Source organism: Bos taurus, chromosome 9, assembly GCF_002263795.3.
Source record: "Bos taurus isolate L1 Dominette 01449 registration number 42190680 breed Hereford chromosome 9, ARS-UCD2.0, whole genome shotgun sequence".
In the NCBI taxonomy this organism is placed as follows: Eukaryota; Metazoa; Chordata; class Mammalia; order Artiodactyla; family Bovidae; genus Bos; species Bos taurus.
The window spans coordinates 84,891,593-84,913,904 of NC_037336.1; the positions used below are offsets into that span (position 1 = coordinate 84,891,593).

The window sequence follows — 22,312 nt, forward strand, 5'->3', positions numbered from 1 at the left end:
GTCCCAATGGCTGGCATCCTAGAGTTCTTAATGAATTGGCCGAAGTCATCACAGAACCGCTAGATATCATTTTTGAAAACTCGTGGAGGACTGATAAGGTGCCTGAAGACTGGAAAAGGGCATATTTAGAACCTTCTTTCAAAAAGGGAAATGGATGATGACCCTGGAAATACTCATCAGCCTAACTTTTTGCTTGGAAAAATTCTGGAATTATCAACTTAGTACACTGGGTAACACATTCATAATAGCTAGACAAAAGGCAGTGAAATATCACATATAAAGAAGTACTGAATTCATTTTTTTAAAAACATACCATTGTTAGAAACAGTCTTCTGCGTGTTTGAGGGTTCTGCCCTCCACACTATACATTCTTGATGAAAACAAATGAGACTGGCTAAGCTTTTGGTTAATCTGACTAATTTTAAGTGTGTAATACAAGACAAAAAAGTTTCTGGCAATAGCTAGATATTATATCATTTCTAAATTAGCCTTTAACTTGAAAACAGTCATTTTAATTTTGTATTTAAACATTTTTTTTCTGCTTCATATAAGATTGTGTTTTCATAGGTTGAGATATTTTGCATAATTCTATATAGAATAGTTTGGTGAAGGAGCTCTTACTTTAGGTGGTTTAATATAGTTATTTCACATATAAGTACAATGATAAAGGTGACAGATTTATGTTCCTTATAAGATATACTTATAAAGAAAGAAAAGCAAAGGAAGAAACTGTTTTCTAACTTCTGTTTTTAAATTTCATCTGACTGAACTTGAGTGTTGGGACCTGTAAGAGTGTCTTACTCTGACGTACGTTAAGCAAGGGCCAGCTGTGTGGCTTGATGGCTGGTTTTCCTCAGCCCTGGACGCTGCTATGTCCCAGACTGCCTCCCCAGATTCTGATTTCAGGCCTTTGGCGGGGGGTGAGCAGTGGGAGTGGATATTAAGAGCCCTTTATAACAAGAGACTAAAAGGAGAGTAGAAGGAGGTGAGAGGAGGAAATGAAGATGAATCTTGAATTTTTTCTGCTTCCTGATGTTCTTGCCTTTGGATGTTGGCAGTTTTCTTTTCTGCTTAGAAAATGCAACCATGTTGAGAAGACCAAAAACTTAGTTGAAAGGAGACAATCAAAAAGATCTAGAAACACAGCCAGCCCCACGGTCAAACAGCTTCTGAGAACAGCTAGGCAGAACTGTATTCCAAAATCTTCTCTGGACTGCTTAGATATACATAAGAGATAAAAGTTTACATCACATAATACTCAAGAGTAGGAAACTCTCAGAAAAAAAAAGAAATTTACCTTCATTTTTTCCTGGTGCATACTGGAATGGGTAGGCAGTTAAGGTCTCCAAGGGCCATTTTAATCACTTTAAAAATATCAGGTTTACATAGTTTAGCCACTTCTAAAGATTAATTTAGACTGGGTAAATTCAGTCTCATTCTTAAGTACAAATGCAAGGAAATTAAGCTCTGAAAGTATGTATCCATTGTCTTTTAAACAACGTGCTGTAGCTTGCAGCTCTGTAAGAGTTATATTCCAACCAATCTTTCATCATTATTTTTTTTAAGTGAACTAGAGTCTTTAAAATTTCCAAACTAGGTTTTCTTTTCATGGAGTGGGGATCTCTATAGATTTATAGATATGATTTATTGTGATAATAAATGGCTTCCTGTTCTAGACCTCATTTCCAGGTGCAGCATCTGTGGCAGATTTATTTCACAGATGTACATTTTCATGCATTTATTGAATTGTTGCTGGAGAGGACCCGATTTCTGAAAAATCTATTATTTTCACCCTGGGCATTATGATGCGACCTACAGGAACTAGAAAATTCTTCAGTCATTTCAAGTTTGATTTTCTTTTTGTATAATATGTACCTTCAATTATTTTGCCAAGTTTAAATCTTCTCTTTGGGTTTGCTCTTAAAATTTGAAAATGATAATCCTCTACCGACATTGCCAGGAGAAATATCAACAACCTCAGGTATGCAGATGATACCACTCTGGCAAAATGGCAGAATGTGAAGAGGAACTAAAGAGACTCTTGATGAGGGTGAAAGAGGAGAGTGAAAAAGCTAGCTTGAAACTCAACATTCAAAAAACGAAGATCATGGCATTCAGTCCCATAACTTCATGGCAAATAGATGGGGAAACAATGGAAACAGTGACAGACTATTTTCTTGGACTCCAAAATTACTGCAGATGGTGAGTGCAGCCATGAAATTAAAAGACGCTTGCTCCTTGGAAGAAAAGCTATGATAAACCTAGACAGCCTATTAAAAAGCAGAGGCATCACTTTACCAACAAAAGTCTATAAAGTCAAAGTCCATAAGTAGTCATGTATGGATGTGGACCATAGAGATGACTGAGTGCCTAAGAATTGATGCTTTTGAACTGTGGTGTTGGAGAAGACTCTTGAGAGTCCCTCAGACTGCAAGGAGATCAAACCAGTCAATCCTAAAGGAAATCAGTCCTGAATATTCATTGGAAGGACTGATGCTGAAGCTGAAGCTCCAATACTTTGGCCAGCTGTGCGAAGAGCTGACTCACTGGAAAAGACCCTACTCGTAGGAAAAGATCCTCATGCTGGGAAAGACTGAAGGCGAGAGAAGAAGGGGACAGCAGAGGGTAAGATGGTTAGATAGCATTATCCACTCAATAGGCTCGAATTTGAGCAAACTCGGAGAGAATGGAGGACAGAGGAGCTGTGGTGTTCTGCAGTCCACAAAGTGGCAAAGAGTTACATGACTTAGCAACTGAACAACAACAGCAATCTAAATTAAGAGGCACAATCTAGAACAGTGAAATAGCCTATGGAGTTGAAAGATTTCTTACCTGAAAGTAGAGGAAGAAAGCTTTAAGCAGAAAAGTATTGAAGGAAGCCCATTAATTCCTTTGCATTAAATGAAGATGAGTTAAGAGTTAGACTATAGATATGAGAAAGGAAGTAATCTTACCATGAATTGTATCTGGAGATAATAATGCTTAAGAAGAGTAATTTTTCACAGTGTTCTTTTCTTTTATCTAATATTCATGGTATCCTTAATTTTTTAAGGAGAAGGAAATAATGGAGGGATAAATAAATATATTATCAAAACTAGAGGATTATCTTGATTTGTATTTCCTAGACCATCGAGAGAGGTTAATTACAGACTTCATAATATTGAGGAATTGGGAGGATTATAGCAAAATTTTCTTCATTTGATCTAAAATTTTTGAAATGAAGATTTTACTTACTCACACATTCTTGGCAGAGTGAATGCATAATTTTAAGAGTTCTTTCCTCACAAAGGAAATTATATCAATTTAGAATAGCTGTTACTCAGGCATTTTTTCTGTCTAGAGAAATTTATAGCATCTTGATGTTGTGAAATTAATAACAGAAACAGTAAGCATTGAGTTTTCATTTTGGAGTTCCTCAGATCCAAGTTCAAATTCTAGAATCATGTTGATAGCTTTTTCCTGTGGTGATTGTGTTATGAACATAAGCTAACTGTTATATATACAAATAGATAATTGATAAGGACCTACTTATATAGCACAGGGAACTCTAGTGAATACTCTGTAGTGACCTATATGGGAAAAGAATCTAGAAAAAAGACTGGATATATGCCTGTGTATAACTGATTCATTGTACTGTACACATGAAACTGACCCAACATTGTAAATCAATGATACCTCAATAAAAATTTTAAAAAAAAGAAGACAAGCTGAGACTTTAGCACGGGAAATGATCTTGAACAATTACTGAACTCATCAAAGACTTTTTAATCCTTGTCCATAAAATGGGAAGAATAAATACCCTTCCTTAGTTCTTAGGCGGCTTAAGAGTTCTGCAACAAACCCACACAGTTCATGGTGTTTGACGCATAGTAGGTGCACAGTGCCTCACTCTCTTGCCTTCTTTTTTTTCTCTTATATAAAAGATTACCTTGAAACTAACTAGACCACTCAAGCATAAATTGACATGTCCTTGTGGCTGTCTTCAACCCACTGAATAAGGCCCTTTGCTTTCTTTGGAGTGTGTGTTTGTGTGTGTGCTGAGTTGCTCAGTCTTGTCTGACTCTGCAACCCCATGGATGGTAGCCCGCCAGACTGCTCTGTCCGTGGGATTTCCCTGCCAAGAATATGGAATGGGTTGCCATTTCTTTCTCCAGGTGATCTTCCCCACCCAGGGATTTAACTCACATCTCTTGCATCTCTTGCATTACAGGCAGATTTTTTACCACTGTGGCACCTGGGAAACCCTTGCTTTCTTTTAGGAAGGATAAAACAGGATTTCAGTGCCTGCTCATAGTAGGGTTGAAGAAGCGTTTATTGATAGAATGAAAAGGCTGTGATTTTTAAAAACAATGAACCAATGACTAAGATCAGTGTTTTTCAAGTCTGGGGTAATAGTCACATATAAAGGAACTCTTTAATTTACCTCTTTTTAAAACAGCTCTAGATTTATAAATTTGCTCTGCAAATTAGTGAGGGCAAATGTGCATTTTCCTTTCATTTTATGACTGTGATTTACAAATTAGGAGTGCACGTGGGCATTCCCCCATAGCCTTTTCTGAGATGAATCCAGCCAAGACACGAAGCAGATGATGGCGGATCAGCAAAATCTTCTAGATGCAGAGAAACCAGATGTGCTATGCCTGGGATGCACCTGCCAGCAAACAGAAGAGCCTTTCTGGTTTGTTCTCAGTGAAGAGTCTGGGTGTTATAAAAAGGTCTTTGCATGAGCACTGAGCAGTAACAAAAAAAAGGTCAAAGAAAATTTAGTTCTTGGACAAAATGATTAATATTTACATGTAATATTTAATTATGTGTTAAAATATCATGTTCAGACAGGCATAGCATTTCTGAATTTCAAAATAGAGAAGAAGATTATATCCAGAGACATATGTAAGACATAAGCAAGAGCTTCACCTTAAAAATGGCCAGATCTCCATTCATACCAAGGACGGAGTAATAGGGAATTCTTAGAGTAGATCAGCTGACAACTTGTGCTTAGAAGAAAGCCATCATAGATCATAGATGCTGTATTAAATTAAACAAAGTTAGTTCTGCAGAGCAAAGTGAATCAGCTGGGCTTTCTCTTTTAAATTTCCTAATTTTATTCTTATTAATAGTCTGAGTGGTAATCAATGAAACATTCCTATATCAGATGTCTTACCTATCAGATTCTTTGATTCAAAAATCCTCTTCAGTTTTCTGTTATTAATCTCTTAAGGAGATAAAATATAATCATTTTGTATTTCATGATCATTATTTTAGATATTTCCATAAAAGGAAAGAAAAAAGAACAGTAGTTCAGAAAAATGAACCACCTTATTTTTTAACTGATCAAAATAGAGATTTTCTTTTAAATTGTTTAAATTCCTAGAAATTAAATTTTATTTTTTATGGTTATTATTTAAAGATAATATTTAGAGGAAAATTGCAGGTTAAAGACTATTTCAAGAGCTTGGTGGGTTTTTTTTTTTCTTTTTACAATTTGGCCAAAATTTCTTCCACTAGAAGAAAAGGAAAGAAGTTGGCTATTTAATGTTGATGAGAAATACCTTTTATAGATATATTCTGTACCATGCCCTTTGTCAGATGAATTTTCCTTTGTTATTCCAAAAACTGAGATGCTGTATTGAGTATCTTGAGGGCAAAGTGGAATATTGATTAAGACAAATGTTAGAAATTCTGTTGTTCATTGAAGTTGTTGCTCAGCTTGATAAACTGGACAGTATTCTCAGATACCCTGTGGGTTATGAAAGCATTGTTCTTTGAAAAGTTCTAATCATACAAAAATGTGTGCACAGGCCTGAAAAAGCACCTCGTGTCTGTCTAGGCAGTAGAGCAGAGATGCATTCTAAATGAAAGTTGCCCTGTGGTTTTGTATATGTAATTGCAGTTGACACCTTTTTCCTTTCAGTTACCGTTTGAAAAAGGGACTGTGTGAGAAAGCTGAATTGGAACCATGTTATGAATCCTGGAATGTATGCTCATGCAACGCTGTGATCTGCAAACATATGTCCTCTGTTCAATAAATGTTACAGCTTTCACTGCGATTCCCGCCTTGGCTCTTTTGTGATCATTTACATTTCAATGAATGGGACCTAGTATGTGCGTTATTTAAATGGATGATATATAAATGTTTACGATACTGGAGCATTATGGTTAGCATGGGAAATCAGAGTACTAACACAGAAGAAAGGAGAAAGCCTGGCTCCCCACACTGCATGCAAAATTCAAATAAATCCTTAATGATGTTTGCTTGGATGCTTTTGTGTGATGGTTATGTATATGTGTGTTGTGGCTTCTCCCTTCTCTCCCCACCTCTCTTCTGATTAAAAAAGTACTTTTGAGGGTGATAAATAGCATGCAATTCTGTTCCAGTTATTGTGGCCCCCCAGAGTGGGAGGGAGAGTGCTGGGATATATTAGGGGGTCAGTGGGGTCATTTGTGGAGTTTCTCCCATGGATTCTGCTGTGGCTCCCAGAGTCCCTGAAACTCCATCACCCACAGGTTGATGTGATTCAACTATAAATAAGCGGCATCTTGGGGGTCATGAGACCTAAACATTTAAATTCCAGCCTTACCACTTTCTGCCTCCAGGACCTTTGAACAAATAGAATAATTACTGTAAATGCTTAGCACACTAATTAGCACATGATAAGCAGCCCCCAACATTAATTCAAAGAAGTTTTGAAATAGTGTTTTGGGTTCTCTATATATGGTATCATGTGGTATGTTTTGATGATAATGAATAGCTGTTTTTATTCACACTGAATACAAGATGAGAGGAAAGTAAATTTAAAACCAGGAAGATGTGGAATAAATATTAGGAAGAAATGTGCAGATTTCTGATTTTTAGAAACGAAAAAGGACCTGAGGAAGACCTAAACAGATTCAGAAATTGTGTAGTTAAGACACACTGGAGCCTGGACTGTGTGACAAGCCCACCATGACACTGGGCTGGTGATAGACAGTTGAGGTTTTCCCAGATCCTCTAATCCTGGCTTTTTGTCTGATGTCAGGTCCTAGAAAGATACCTACAGGGATCTGTGGCATCTTAAAAAGAAAAAAGACCCATCTTTGTAGACTGGCTTTAATTTCAACTTAGTTTCAGAAGTTTTCAAGACATGCTTTTGTTCATAAACTAAAGCTCCAACCAGCCCCTGGGTTCTGCGGGAGCCAGCATTATGGTATGAAAACCTAATCTTTCAGCTCTAAAATCTCATGCTTCAAATCTTCCTTGATCTGTTGAGCATTATTTAGAAAAGTCAATAATGTTGGTGAGCAGCTGCAAAATGTATTTTTTAAAAAACGTTTCCCCTACGAGCATGCGGTAGTGATCCCAAGTAAGGAGGATTTAATAGAAAATAAGATGGTTTATGTTATTAGTAAAATCACTTCGCCTAAGGCAGCCTTTAAAGTCTGTCAACTGAATCCGGAAAATGAATACCTTTTAGTTTGATTGCAGGTCATATGCTGTCCCATTGAGGATTTCTTAATTTATAAGAGGAATCTTGAACAATTTTAGTGAAAAGCTTACTTCCCTCCCTCCCTGACCTTAGAGTTACTCTGAGGACAGAGCGTCTTCATATAATTATGGACACTTTTTTGGCCCACTTTCTCCACTTTAATACATCCACATACCATTAACAGGATATCTGTGGAATCTCATCTGTCTCTTGGTTGAGTAATGAACACCAATCATAGGTTGTATATATTCGGTGTGCATTCTTGTACATCTGCCGAGCTCCATCAATTCAACTTCAACTTCATTTTGGAAATTAATCAATCTACATACTAGCATTTGCAAAAATAGCCATTTTGAGTGAAGAATATACATTTAGTCTTTTTTCTAAATCCTGACCTGTAAATCAGAAGCCCTGATGGCAATCTAGTCTTGGTTTTTCTGGTGAGTAGCTGTTTAACCACTTCCTTTCACCCCTTTGCTCCTCTCAGGTCTGTAAACATGTCCACTGGACAGCGTTGCCTAAACACACCCTGTGAAAGGTCTGGGAAACAGATGGTATCTGTGAATAACATCATGTCCTTGAGAAGAAAGTCACTGAGCGGCATGGTCTGTTTTTTGACTGTGACCACCCCAAGGCTGTGAGCACATCTGGTTCACCCCCACTAGAGTTGTTCCCTGCTTATGACTGATCCTTATGTAGTTCTGGTGCATTTCTGGTACGTGGTAGGTGTTCAGTAATGTTGTTGAATGAAGAGCCAAGTGAATTGCTCACATGCATAAGGAAACTGAAGTCAAGTTGTGTCAGTTGGTTCTACCAGGGCACTTCTGGTCTCGGGGAACTTGCAGGAACTTGATGGCCTTTGTGTTTGAAGGAGAGCATGCCTTTCACTGGGGCTTCCCTAGTAGCGCAGATTGTAAAGCTTCTACCTGCAGGGCATCAGACCCAGGTTCAGTCCCTGAGTCAGGAAGATCCGCTGGAGAAGGAAATGGCTACCCACTCCAGTATTCTTGCTTGGAGAATCCCATGGGCAGAGGAGTCTTGAGAGCTATAGTCCATGGGGTCACAGAGAGTCGGACACAACTGAGCACACATACGTGCCTTTCACTCCAGGACCCAAGAAACCAAATTTCTCTTTATCAGAAGTTCACCTTGAGGTGGGGTTTATTGTTGTTCAAATCCTCTGGGTTTCCTGTTTCCTTTTGTATAAAACTATAAATGCAAATATTTTATAAAATAAAAATTTACATGCTCATTTAAGTTTTCTTCTGCAGAAATATATCAAATATAATTTGTGAAGGCGTCTGAAAGTACCAAATTGCCACACTATTGGAATTATGATTTTCCTTTGGTTATATTTTTCTAACATGGATTGTGAAAAGGATATCACCTATTCCTGCAATTAAAGTTAATAAAATATAAATCTATTCTTGCAATTAAAGTTAATCAAACTCTGATGAATGTACTTATCACATGAATGCTAGTGTATGCTGTGTTACTAGAGAAGATGCAAAGATACTTTGATAACCTGTCCTACACAAAGAGTGAGGCTTCCCAGGTGCCACAGTGGCTAAGAACCTGCCTGCCAGTGCAGGAGATGCAAGAGGCACAGGTTCTATCCCTGGGTTGAGACGATCCCTGGAAGAGGAAATGGAGTGAGTAATACTCGCTCCATTATTCTTGCCTGAAGAATGCCATGGACACAGGAGCCCAGCAGGCTGTGGTCCATGGGGCTGCAGAGAGTCGGGCATGACTGAGCTCCTTAACCTTTATCTACGTTTTATAGGGTTAAATTATTATAAGACCACACATGTTCTTAGTCGTTCAGTTGTGTCTGATTCTTGTGATCCCATAGCCTGTAGCCTGCCAGGCTCCTCCGTTATAAGGGCCTTACATTAAGAAGCAGGAGGGGTCAGATGTATGAGAGAAAGTTTATCTTAAAAGACAGTGTGTTAGAGGGGTCAGGAGACAAGGGGAAGAAGGGGTGAAATATACTGCCAGTCTAAGGTGCTGTAGAGGGTAAGGCCACTGGTAAGTGCCACTGGAAGAGAAGAAATGTTCAACTAGTACACCATACAGCTTTTTCATTAAGATTTTCTTTTTAGCTTATCGGCAGAGCTATCTTGATATTTATGCTTTATCACTCAGACACACGCAGCTGTAAAAGTAAAGCAAAGGAAGCATGAGGTCATCCTCCAGCGTTTTTCTAGGCAGACTCTTCTGAGTCACGGTTGGACTCAGGTCTGTCTTCACAGTGTCCTGGTCCGCAGGAGGATGGCTGACGGAGCCTGTCTGAGAGCCCCTGTCATCTCTGGATTTCATCCAAGCCCTTCTATTCATACGAGTTTAGATGGTGGTACTATCTTGATCTTACTTGTCTGCAGAAGGTTTCCAGACAGTGTCTCATTCTTTCTTCAAATGGTGATTAAATGGTTTGTTAGCTGAAGTGTAGGCTGGAGTCTCTGCAATTGTCCTACCAGGAACGGCATCCGAGTTTGCATATGCACACCTCATAGCAATTGTGTCACTAGTCCTGGGTCGTCAGCTGTAGCTTCCCTTCCATCGTTCTCTGTCCTGATGTCATCGAAACGGGACAAAGTGTGCTTTCAAATCCACAAAATACACTTGTCTGTAAAATTATGAGGAAAATTAGGCCACCCATCTCATTTTACTTTCTCTTCCTCTCTGTATTATATATTAGTAAGTTTTGATAATTCTATATTAGTAATTTCGTCTGTAACTACCTTAGACTGCATAAGAATTTCTTTTGACCTTTTTTGTAGTTGAGTCTGTGTTAATATTATTCTGTGGTCTTCTGATCTGATTTACCCTACAGTCATGGCATATATGAGCTTCCCTGTTGGCTCAGGTGGTGAGGAATCTGCCTGTAATGCAGGAGACACACCCAGGTTTGATCCCTGGGTTTGAAAGATAACCTGGAGAAGAGAATGGCTACCCACTCCGGTATTCTTGCCTGGAGAATCCCATGGACAGAGATGCTTGGTGGGCTATAGTCCATAGGATTGCAAAGAGTCAGATAGGACTGAGCAACTAACACACACATACATACACACACAATACATACTGGTAAATTTGGTTTACTGTATTCTGTATTTCGTGGGGATCTCTGGTTCATGGAGAGTCTTTAAATGATGATTTAAATATTATATTTTATAAAATGTAGCACCTTCTGCTATGGAATGATAATTTTTCATTTGAGTCCTTTAATGGTGTATGAAAGTCATTCAGTTGTGTCCAACTTTTTGCAACCATATGGACCACACAGTCCATGGAATTCTCCAGGCCAGAATACTGGAGTGGGTATCCTTTCCTGTCTCCAGGGGATCTTCCCAACCCAGGGATCGAACCCAGGTCTCCCTCATTGCAGGCGGATTCTTTACCAGCTGAGCCACCAGGGAAGCACAAGAATACTAGTGGGTAGTCTATCCCTTCTCCAGGGGATCGTCCCGACCCAGGAATTGAACCAGGGTCTCCTGCATTGCAGATGGAGTCGTTACCAACTGAGCTATCAGGGAAGCCCGAGTCCTTTAATGATGATGCCTTATTATAGAGTTAACCATCATAGCACCAGTGTCCCCAACCACTGCTGAAACCAGGAGTTTGTTCTCACTAATGCTTCAGGGCAAGAAATACTCTATATTGTAATTAGAATTCCAAGTGGCAGCTCATAATTTACTATTTGACCTTTAAATATTAGGACCCTGTTAAAATATTTGAAGTTTCTAAATGTCCACAGGAACTATTGGTCTTCCATGCCTTATGCTCAGAGGATGTGTGGTGAAGCAGAAAGAGGCTGGGGCATTGGGAGAAAGGAACCCCAGCTCCCTACTGAGTGGCCTTGGTGGAAAAATACCCAGTGCTTTCACTGGTCAGAGCAAGGTATACAAATTCCATTTAATTCTTATAATAACCCAATAAGGTAGTTGCTGCTGCTGCTCCATTTTATAGGTAAGGAAGCTAAGACACAGAGACTTTTTAAGTCTTAGGAAATTCATTTCACCTCTTTGATTTCAGGTGTCCTTAGATTTATAAAAGGTATGCTTGTGAGTACTAGCCATATCCTGAAAACACACTGCATATATCAGGTGATTGAAATGGAAACTGATTTTATTACACTGGTTTTTAATTACTTTTTCCTCCTCCATGAGTGCCCCCTAAGGTATAATAGTTTGCCATTTGAAATCACTTTATACAATCTGAGAGGAAAACAAACATTTTGGAATTTTTGACCCTCCCCCAAATAATTTTCTCTTACACATATTGATTCTTCTTGTTTTGTCTTAATTGATAACCTTTTTTTATATTGGAGTATAGTTAATTAACAACATTGTGTTAGTTTCAAGTGTATAGCAGAGTGATTCAGTTACACATATACATGTATCTATTCTTTTTTCAAACTCTCTTTGCATTTAGGTTTTTCATAGTATTTGGCAGAGTTCCCTGTGCTATATAGTAGACCCTTGTTGGTTATACATTTTTAGTATAGCAGTGTGTGCATGTCAATTTTTTTTTTTTTTTTACTAATATAACCCAGTGGGCAGCTTTGTACCAAGATCCAAACATTTCCACATGTCTGTGAATATTCTCCATGATGCCTGAACTGAAGGAATTTGGTGACCAAATTTTTTTTAAATTGGGCCTTTGGGGAGAAAACGTAGTATCTTCTCTACTTTGAATGAACCGATGATCATTCAGTTAGACATATAACAAACTATAACTTCCAATAGATCTCATCTTGATAAAATCCCAATATTAGCATTAGAAATATTATTTTTAGAAAATTACTTTATTGCCCCCCATGAAATACAAAACAGGGTAATATTTATGTACATGTTAAGACAAAGGAGTTCATTGAAGAGTTTGATAGAGGTAATTGACTAAGGCATAGTGTTAGGAAACACTGGACTCATTGCCTCAAATTTTTGAGGCTGTTTTCTTTCCTTCTTTCTTTTTCTCTCTTTCCTTCTTGTAACTGACAACAAAATGAGTCAAATATATCTCTTTTAGCCCACAAGTCCTATTCATCTGCTTTTATTTTTCTATGCTTTAATCTCCCTCCAAGTACATTCAAAGAATAAGTAAATATGTTTTTTGAAAATCTTGGCACATTTCCTAGATTTTAGAGGTGTGAGGAAAGGGTTGGCAAAGAAGTGACTTTTGAATGAAAAATTAAATCTCTACTTAGATTTAAAATCTCCAGACCTCATTGATATAAACCAAAATAGTGTTTGTAGTATGGAAAACAGCCAGTTGTATGTGATTTAGAGAAATGAGTTTTTTAAAAAGCATGTAGCAACTAAATCTGTATATAAATCTAGTGTTTGGTGTTTTTAAAACACAAACCGTAGTATAAATCTCAACCAATACTTGAATAAACTGATGAAGGCTATATTCTAGCATGGAGTATAGTATTTAAAAAGTCCAATCTATCAAAATAATAGGTCTGTTAAATGCAATAATAGGAATAAGGCAAGGCCTCTGACTGTATCATTCAATGGGGAGAAGTTGGAACACATTTACAGAGCGTGCTTCACAGAGTTACGTACAGCTGACGGAATAAGGACAAGAAAGTGCTGGGAATTAAGCTTACTGCCATCAGAAGTTTATTGCCCTTCTGCTTTATATTTTGAATCTTGCCTTTAGATTTTTTTAACTCTTAATTAATAGTTGCTTAAGGTTTACTCATTTTGATACTCTGCTGCTTAGCTGTGGTGTTAGTAGAATGTTTGGGGTCTGTGTGCCTGCTGAGTCGCTTCAGTTGTGTTCAACTCTTTGTAGCCCTATGGACTGTAGCCCACAAGGCTCCTCTATCCATGGAATTCTCCAGGCAAGAATACTGGAGTGGATTGCCATGCCCTCCTCCAGAGGATCTTCGTGACCTAGGGATTGAATTCCAGTCTCTTATGCCTCCTGCATTGGCAGGTGGGTTCTTTACCTCTAGCACCACCTGGGAAGCCCCACGTTCGGGGTCTACTTATATATAAATTCACCTTGTTTCATAAATAGTAAATAATCTTGGGCAAATAAAATGCTATGCCCATTTTCATTCCCACCTCCCAAACGAAGATTGACTTCCAGTTAGGAGAGTAACTTGGACTACCCAGTACACCTCTCTGCTCACCTTGGGGATCCCAAGGGAGCTTCTAATTATTGAAAAATTGCATGAGTATAAATATGTCTTCACAATAAAGGATGAGTTTATTTTTTGCATGATTCAAAAACAATTCTAAGGCATTATCTGGTTATAGAAAAAAATTAAGCGTAATTTTCCCCTTGATGGTAAACTTGGTTACAGTAGACATAGAGCATGATAAATATTAATAGGTTATAATCCACATCCTGTAGTTAAAAATGCTTTCAAACATTTTGGAATTAACATCCACAGGAAAAACATACAGCAGAGGTTGAGAGTTGTCTGTGGGTAACACTCATTCATATTTTATAGAGTCATATATTCAAAGTGAAAAAATTAAGCTGATCCACACTTATTACAGATCATAAAACACAGTGCAAAGAAAAGAAAACACAAATGTCAGTGGAAAGAAAAGAGTTACACGTGGATTTGACTTCTTTCTGCCACCTAAATCCATGTGGCCTTGGGTGAGTTACCTCACCTATGTCAGGGTTATATGAACTGTTTATGTAGTTCTTTGCTCAGATATGCAGATGACACCACCCTTATGGCAGAAAGTGAAGAGGAACTAAAAAGCCTCTTGATGAAAGTGAAAGAGGAGAGTGAAAAAGTTGGCTTAAAGCTCAACATTCAGAAAACGAAGAAAATGGCATCTGGTCCCATCACTTCATGGCAAATAGATGGGGAAACAGTGGAAACAGTGTCAGACTTTATTTTTGGGGGCTCCAAAATCACTACAGATGGCGATTGCAGCCATGAAATTAAAAGACGCTTACTCCTTGGAAGGAAAGTTATGACCAACCTAGATAGCAATTCAAAAGCAGAGACATTACTTTGCCAACAAAGGTCCATCTAGTCAAGGCCATGGTTTTTCCAGTGGTCATTTATGGATGTGAGAGTTGGACTGTGAAGAAAGCTCAGTGCCGAAGAATTGATGCTTTTGAACTGTGGTATTGGAGAAGACTCTTGAGAGTCCCTTGGACTGCAAGGAGGTCCAACCAGTCCATTCTGAAGGAGATCAGCCCTGGGATTTCTTTGGAAGGAATGATTCTAAAGCTGAAACTCCAATACTTTGGCCACCTCCTGCGAAGAGTTGACTCATTGGAAAAGACCCTGATGCTGGGAGGGATTGGGGGCAGGAGGAGAAGGGGACGACAGAGGATGAGATGGCTGGATGGCATCACCAGCTCGATGGACATGAATTTGGGTGAACTCCGGGAGCTGGTGATGGACAGGGAGGCCTGGCGTGCTGCAATTCATGGGGTTGCAAAGAGTTGGACACAACTGAGCGACTGAACTGAACTGATGCATATAGTAAGTGCCCAATAAATGTTAGCAGTTTCCATCAGAATTCACTTTCATATTTGACAACTTTGCTGTTAAGATTGTGTGATGAACCAAGGCCCAATTCCTAAATGACGCTATTTGAGGAGAGTTTATTGAGCAGTGTTCCTGCAGGTACCACAGTGGGCTCCTGAAGGGACCCCAAGGAGGAATGAAGAAAGTATTTACTGTGTGTAGGAAGGAGGTGGGTGTACAACAGTGCTTGTTGTTCAGTCGCTGAGTCCTATCCGACTCTTTGCAACCCCATGGACTTCAGCACACCAGGCTTTCCTGTCTGTTACTATTTCCTGGAGTTTCCTCAAACTCATGTCCATTGAGTTGATGATGCCATCCAACCATCTCATCCTCTGTTGCCCCCTTCTCCACCTCCCCTCAATCGTTCCCAGCATCAGGGTCTTTTCCAGTGAGTCACTTCTTCGCATCAGGTGGCCAAGGTATTGAAGCTTCAGCTTCAGCATCAGTCTGTCCAATGAATATTCAGGACTGATTTCCTTTAGGATTGACTGGCTTGATCTTGCTGTGCCAAGTAAATTCCTGTTGCATGATGTGTATGATTTAGATGAACAGTCTTAAAAGCTGGGTAGGATTTTGATTTTTGGGAGGGTGAAAGAGGAGTGAGGGGGAGGGATTCTCCAGTAGCGGAGCTGCTTGAGCAGCTTGAGGCCTAAAGGGATGTGGAGGAAAGGATGTCGGCCAGTGGCTCTGGAGCCTAGGCATGTAAGGACGAATAGGTGAATAAAGGGAAGATGTGTCTGTTGGCTTGGAAAGTGGTCTCTGATTCCTAAATATTATGAATATCCTGAGAGGCCCTACTTTATTTTTTAGGCTGGATATTTTCAAGCTCTTGTTTCTCAAGGTGTATGGCTGTCGGCATTCACATGCCCAACGTATTTTCATATGACAAATGTGTATTGATGCCTTACTCATGCCAGACACTGTTCTAAGTGCTAGGGAAAACGAGACATAATCCTGCCATCATGGAGAGTGATTTTCTGAAGAAATATAGGTGTGGGTCATTTAGTGCTGTATTAGAATGCAAATCCATGATAATCTGGTTATGATAGGAAGAGCCTAGTGCATAAAATCACCAATTATGCACAAACTGCCGCTTTAAATATTCTTGTCAGCAGATTACTGGTACACTGAAAATCCACACCAGCTCTTCTGGGTGTCTGGCTCCCAGCACTGACAACTGCTGCTCAGGTCTTTGAGGAGGGAAGTGATGTCATCTGAGAAGAAACCAGAGCATGCTAATATTAAGGCTAGCCTTGATTTCCCTGGTGGCCCAGGGGTTAAGCCTCTGTGCCTCCACTGCAGGGCGCACAGATTTGATTCCTGGTCCAGAAACTAAGATCTTGCACGCTGTGCTCTGCGGCTAAGGAAAAAAAAATGCTAGTCTTCCTGTGAGCACCATTATTCTGAGAATTCATGACAGCCTTTCCCTGGTTCTCCCCTGAGACTTCCTCCTTCTTATTTGGTCGTCACCACCTTTATAAAGGCCAAAGGCACAGCTCTTGTCAGCGCCAATCTACCACTGGCCTTTTCCTCTCATTCAATCTTAGCTCCCTCTATTTTATTTCCCATTCTCATTAATTATATTTGTCTGGACTGGCCCTGTCAGGTAGCACTCTGTGCGGTGATGGGAATGTTTTATTCTGCCCCATTCAATACTGTAGCCACTAGCCATACGTGACTGCTGACTGTTTGGAGTATGGCTCATGCTACTGAGGATTCAACATTTTAAAATTTAATTTAATTTTTTAAAATTAATTAACTTACATTTAAATAGTCTTAGGTAGCTAGCAGTAACATGTTAGACAGTATAGAAGTAGATGTTCATAAAAACTATCCAAGTCCACATTCTGTTTGGTTGACAATCATATTTCTGGAAAATTCATACATTCGATTTTTCTAGTTTTCATGTACCTGGAATTCCTTTTTTGCAGCCAATCTATGATTTTTTTTTTTAATGAAAATTCTCACCTAGATCTAGGAGCAGGAAGGTGACATTACCTCTTGCTGTTTGTCTACACATGGCCTTCCAGCCATAGCAGCAGGCAGGAAAAAGATGCCATGTTGGGGGTACAGCTTTGTGGTGGCTTTTTATTCTATTCTACCTCTTGTCAGTCTCTCACCAAGGAAAAGAACAGCATTTTTTTCTTCCTCTCTTTTTAAACAGGCTTCCTCAAGGTAAGAGTTGCAAGAGAGAAGAGATAGTACTGTTGAGACAAAAAGGTACTCTGAAAAGTGATATGATTCCCCTTTACTGGCTCCTGCTGGTTGGGGGATGGGAGATGAAGGAGAGGGAGGGGTCATATATGACCTGACAGGTATCTCCATGAATGATGTCATTCATTCGTGAAGGATGCACAAGATAAGGAGTCTGTTAGCAGGGCTAGGGATATGTTGAACTCCATTTTGGATGCAATGAGTTTGAGGTCTTTGGGGTGAGATGTGCAGTTGGATGGAGAATGGATTTCTGCACCTCTGGAGAGTGATCTGTGCTGGAGATAAATGTCTGGGAGTCATTGGCATATGCTAATTAAAACCACAGGAAAGATAGGGTGGCCCAGGCACAGTGTGGAGAGTGAGAGAAGGAAAGGCCAAGAGACAGCACATAGCCCTAAGCATCAGTATTCATATGAACCCATGAAGCATAGGAGCTTTGACCAAGGTAGGAGGAAACAGCCAAGAGAAGATGGTCACCAAAGACAAAAAGAGAGACAGTTCCAAGCAAAAGAACATTTGACAATGTCATGTGTTGTGAAAGGTCTAGGTAAGGAAGGACTGAAAAGTAGCCATTAGATAAAGTCCCACGACATGGAAGGTAGAGACTCCAATGAAAAAGGGTGACGTGGCTTTGACAGATGGATGGAAGACGAGCAAACAAGGCCTGCAAGAGGGGTCCACTTAGAATAAGTGTGGCTGTGAAGGGGCGGGAGCTGGAATGGCTGGAGCTGCGGTGGGGAGATGGCTGGAGAGGTGTTTGGATTTGGTTTTGTTTAGTTCTACAGGTAGGTTAGCGATGGTTGAGGGTCTGTAGAGAGGGGTTAAAGGTGAGATGTGGGAATAGAGTGAGCAGATCATCCAGAGAGGGGCTCCTAAGAAGGGTACAGGTAGAGGGGGAGACAGCAACCTTAGGCAGGGGGAGGAGGGTGTCTTTCCATCTAAGATAGAAAGGACCAGTGTGGAAAGTTTATAGGCTAGTAGATAGTGAGAAAATCCTGAGTGCTGGTTTTGGTGAAGCTAGTTTTATGTCTAAGATTCTCTGTATCCCTAAAGTGACCTTTATATTTGACCTAATAGAAATAGTAATATGCTCATCAAAAGAGTCCCCATCGGAATAGGCTGTGCTCCCGAAGTTGGTCCAGGGCTTTACGAAAGGGCCTGGCCTGCTGTCCTCTGCAGAAGGACTTCTTGGCAGCAGGCAGTATGCAGGCTCTCAAATCAAGGGGAGCTCTAGGTATCCCCCTTGAGTATGTTAAAAGCAGAAAATGAGCACAGTAACTGTTTTGGCTTTTCCTCTCTGCACTTTGTATTGCAAATGTGTGGTTTTAATTTTAAAAACTCTATGAAAATACCTCCCTGAGTTTCTAAGTCATACCATACCATAGTATGCATGTGTGCTCAGTCATGCCCGACTTTTTGTGACCCTGTGGACTATATCCCACCAGGTTCCTTTCTCCATGGAATTTTTCAGGCAAGAATACTGGAGTGGGTTGCCATTTCCTCCTCCAGGGGATCTTCCCCACCCAGGGATCAAACCCATGTCTCCTGTAATCCTGCAGTTTCAGGTGGATTCTTTACCACTGAGCCAACGGGGAAACCCAAGTTTGAGTCTCTAAGGTGCAGAGCCCCGAAAGCTGTGAGCAAGACTTTGGATTGTACCAGTACTGCATCCAGAGGCCTGGTGTTAGCTGCACCTGCTTGTGTGCGATGGGGTTCCGTGGTGCCTGCCTGCCTGCCTGCTGTGGTGCACAGCTGAAACCTTCATTGTTTTTGCAGGTGCTAGAAAACACAGTTGCTTTAGGCGGATAGGGTGGGTTGGGGTCTGTGTGGCATCAGCTTCTGGGAAAATCTTGTTACACGAAATGAAAATCTGACTAAACATTAGAATACTTAATGATTTCTTAAAATAACATACCCCTTTCATTACATAAAAACAGGATGTATAAAATCCATATCCAGTTTTAAGCATAAACATTTCATTATGTGAATATTTTTCCAATATGAAACAGAGCAGCTGTTTCTCCAGATGCCAGATCAGCGCTCTGGAGGGAATAGTTGCTCAATCCAATACCACAGTGAGCTGGATATTGAAAAAAATGCTACAAGATGTATCTGGTCTAATCAGTAAGCCTCAGTGAACCAAAATATAAACACACAACACGGAATTAATGCAAGAATTTGGATTACATTCTAAACAAGGGAAATGTAATCGCTATGTTTTTGAGCTTATCATGTTCTAATTTTTATTATTTAAAACCTATTAAGGATCCATCGCAAGAAACCCTCTTTGTTTTTCCTACAATCAGTTGTCATTGTGGCAGCCAATTGTTTTGAGAGAGAAAGTACAACATTATTATTTATGAGAAAGAGCTGACACATACAATCCATATATTTAGCTGACTCTAGTATGCCTGGGCCAGCATATTAAATCATATGCATAACTACTTGAAAGATAGATCCAGAAGGTTACAGGTAATTTTTATGCAGGAACCATCAGCCCTATACTGAAATGAAAAACTGCTCATAAAGTAGTCCATAACCTCTTGCCATTCTGCTCGAAGAGTGGTAAAATGAAGAGCAAGGGAAATTTATGGAAGGATTCCGTTGCTCTGGAATGAGTTACCTGATAATTATGTGGAATTTAAAAAAGTCTGCAAAAATTGGCAATTTACCTGGAAGAAACTTGTTAGAAAAAAAACTTGTTCATTTTTTATTTTATTTTTTGCAAATAAAGCTACATCTCTGGAATATTTGTCTAAGATGTATATACTTAAAATGTTCAGTTATATTATCAAGTTTAAAATACTTTAACCTGTTTCAGAGCATATAGGATTTCAGTAAAAATTTATACAGCCTATCCATGTAGGAAAAATACCAGGCAGTATGTAACAATTTTTATCTTTGATTGGTTGGATTTATAGGCATTGTTATGATTTTTCCTTTATTGATGAATATTAGCTCTGAGCGTGTACTGCTTCCATGATTACTAAAAGACAGCCCATCAAAAAAAAAAAAAACCAAACCAACCTGTTTCATACATTTTTATGGACAGTTCATGGAGACCATTCAGATGTTCTTGACTAAGGACTTTCTTTTGTTTTTCAAAGAACTGTCATTTGTCTTTTCATTATATTTATAAAGGAATTCTTTAATCTCTATAGTGTGATCCACTGCTTCTTTAACTCTTTGCCACTCATATTCCTTATCCTAAGATACCAGAGACCCAGTGCTGGTTCTGGGTAGGGCTTACTTAGCCTGAAGCTGCCCAGAGCCTACGCCTTCCACTTGCTTTTCTAGCCCAGCCAGTGTTGCTCTGTACTCACAGCTGCTGCGCTGGCCAATTCCTGGCCCACACCCCTCTGCTTATTACTGGATAATGAAGCCCAGCGACCATGCCAGGCAGCGTGGGAACATGGCTTTGGGTGACATTTGCTTCCTTGATTCTACACAATGTCTTACCACTGATGAATTATTATATAAATTCCAATTATATACTTATTTTGTTAGTGTAACATACCTTCTTAGAATAAATAAATGAGGACACATACTTATCGTTAAAGGGTTTCAAGCCACTAATTAGATTAGCTCTGTGAGTGCCTGGCAGAATGTAACTTGTGTGTTATCTTTGGCAAATGTGCTATCAACTATAAAACCCTTAATAGGAAATGTGACAGGAAGAAAAGAGCATGAGAGAAAATCATTGAGTTTTCAAAAGTAGCTTCCTGATAGAAATAGCTATAACAAACAAATGGTTCTTAATATTATCAAGGATATATAAATGCATAGCTATGTTAACCATATTTTGGAGGGGAAGTTCTAAAAATTGCACCCATCCACATTGACTCCTGGTGGCTCAGATAGTAAAGAATCTGCCTGCAGTGCAGGAGACCCAAGTTCAATCCCTGGGTCAGGAAGATCTCCTGGGGAAGGGAATGGCTACCCACTCCAGTATTGTTGCCTGGAGAATCCCATGGACAGAGGAGCCTGATGGGCTATAGTCCATGGGGTCTCAAGGAGTTAGATATGACTGAGCAACTCAGATTACCAACACACTGACTTATTAAGTTTTATTCCCAACCACCAATGCCCTAGCCCTTGAATGAGTGTCTCTTATTTATAGGAGGTGTATATGGTGCAGATAAAAGGTTGAGAACCACTGATAGTGATACAAGAATCTGGAGAATGTCGTGGCAACTAGTTGAGGATCTATTAATGGAGAGGGATGGAGACCAGTGGTTCCCTGGTGGCTCAGATGGTAAAGAATCCGCCTGCAATGTGGGAGACCTGGGTTTGATCCCTGGGTTAGGAAAATTCCCTGAAGGAGGGCATGGCAACCCACTCTAGTATTCTTGCCTGGAGAATCCCCATTGACAGAGAAGCCTGGTGGGCTACAGTTCATGGGGTTGAAAAGAGTCGGACACGACTGAGTGACTAAGCACAGGAGGCCCGTGGAGGATTTTTAAACATTGACAGTTTCAAATAAAAAGCTACAGAGATAACTCCAAATGCTGCTGTAAATATTATCAGAGGGAAAGGATGAGGCTGGATGGAGTTATAGCATGAACCCTTTCCCCAGTGATTGTTAAGTCAGAAAACATGCTCCCAAAGTCAATAATTAATCTCACCAAAGAGAGTAAGGTGTTGCTCTTAAGAGCAGCAATGGGCTTGCTCCTGCCTCTTATGAACTTTATGAAATGGGCAAGAACTATTAATGAGAAGGCAGCAAAGTGCTTCTGTTAGTAGGTGCATTGAGTGTTCAGGTCACTAGGAATTCATTTAATAAATTACTACTCTAGCATAAGAAATTACTTCTTCATAGCTTGAAAAAGTGTTCCAATGGAGTAGCAATTTACTTCCTTCTTTTCAGGAGGAACAAACCCTATATACAGTATGAAGAACCTGCCATTTTTTGGTGTCATTTAAAGGATTTTTATTTTTGGTCTTAAATTATGGATTTGTAAAGAACTTTGATTTTCTTAAGTCCTAATACCATCTCAGTTTGAGAGAGGAAATATATACATATATTCACACCATGAATGCAGAAAACAGCTAGTGAAAAGTGAAAATTACGTGTTAAGAAAATCAAAGTTATTTTAGTGGTAAGGACCACAAAAAGATAAGAGTT

The 22,312-nt window shown here is 39.5% G+C and overlaps 1 protein-coding gene across 4 annotated transcripts in view; it reads left to right on the plus strand.

Annotated features, from left to right (window-relative positions):
* SAMD5 (sterile alpha motif domain containing 5) overlaps nt 1–22,312 on the plus strand; it is a 141,318-nt gene that overhangs the window by 60,472 nt on the left and 58,534 nt on the right. For 2 of the 4 annotated variants that reach the window (XR_009495803.1, XM_024996846.2), the window contains exon 3: nt 1–6,047. Coding sequence is in view for 1 of the 4 variants with exons in the window: in NM_001168606.1 (NP_001162077.1) it covers nt 1–63 (63 nt within the window). In the remaining 3 variants the exon portion in view is untranslated. The other 2 variants (NM_001168606.1, XM_059889846.1) reach the window with 2 other exon arrangements.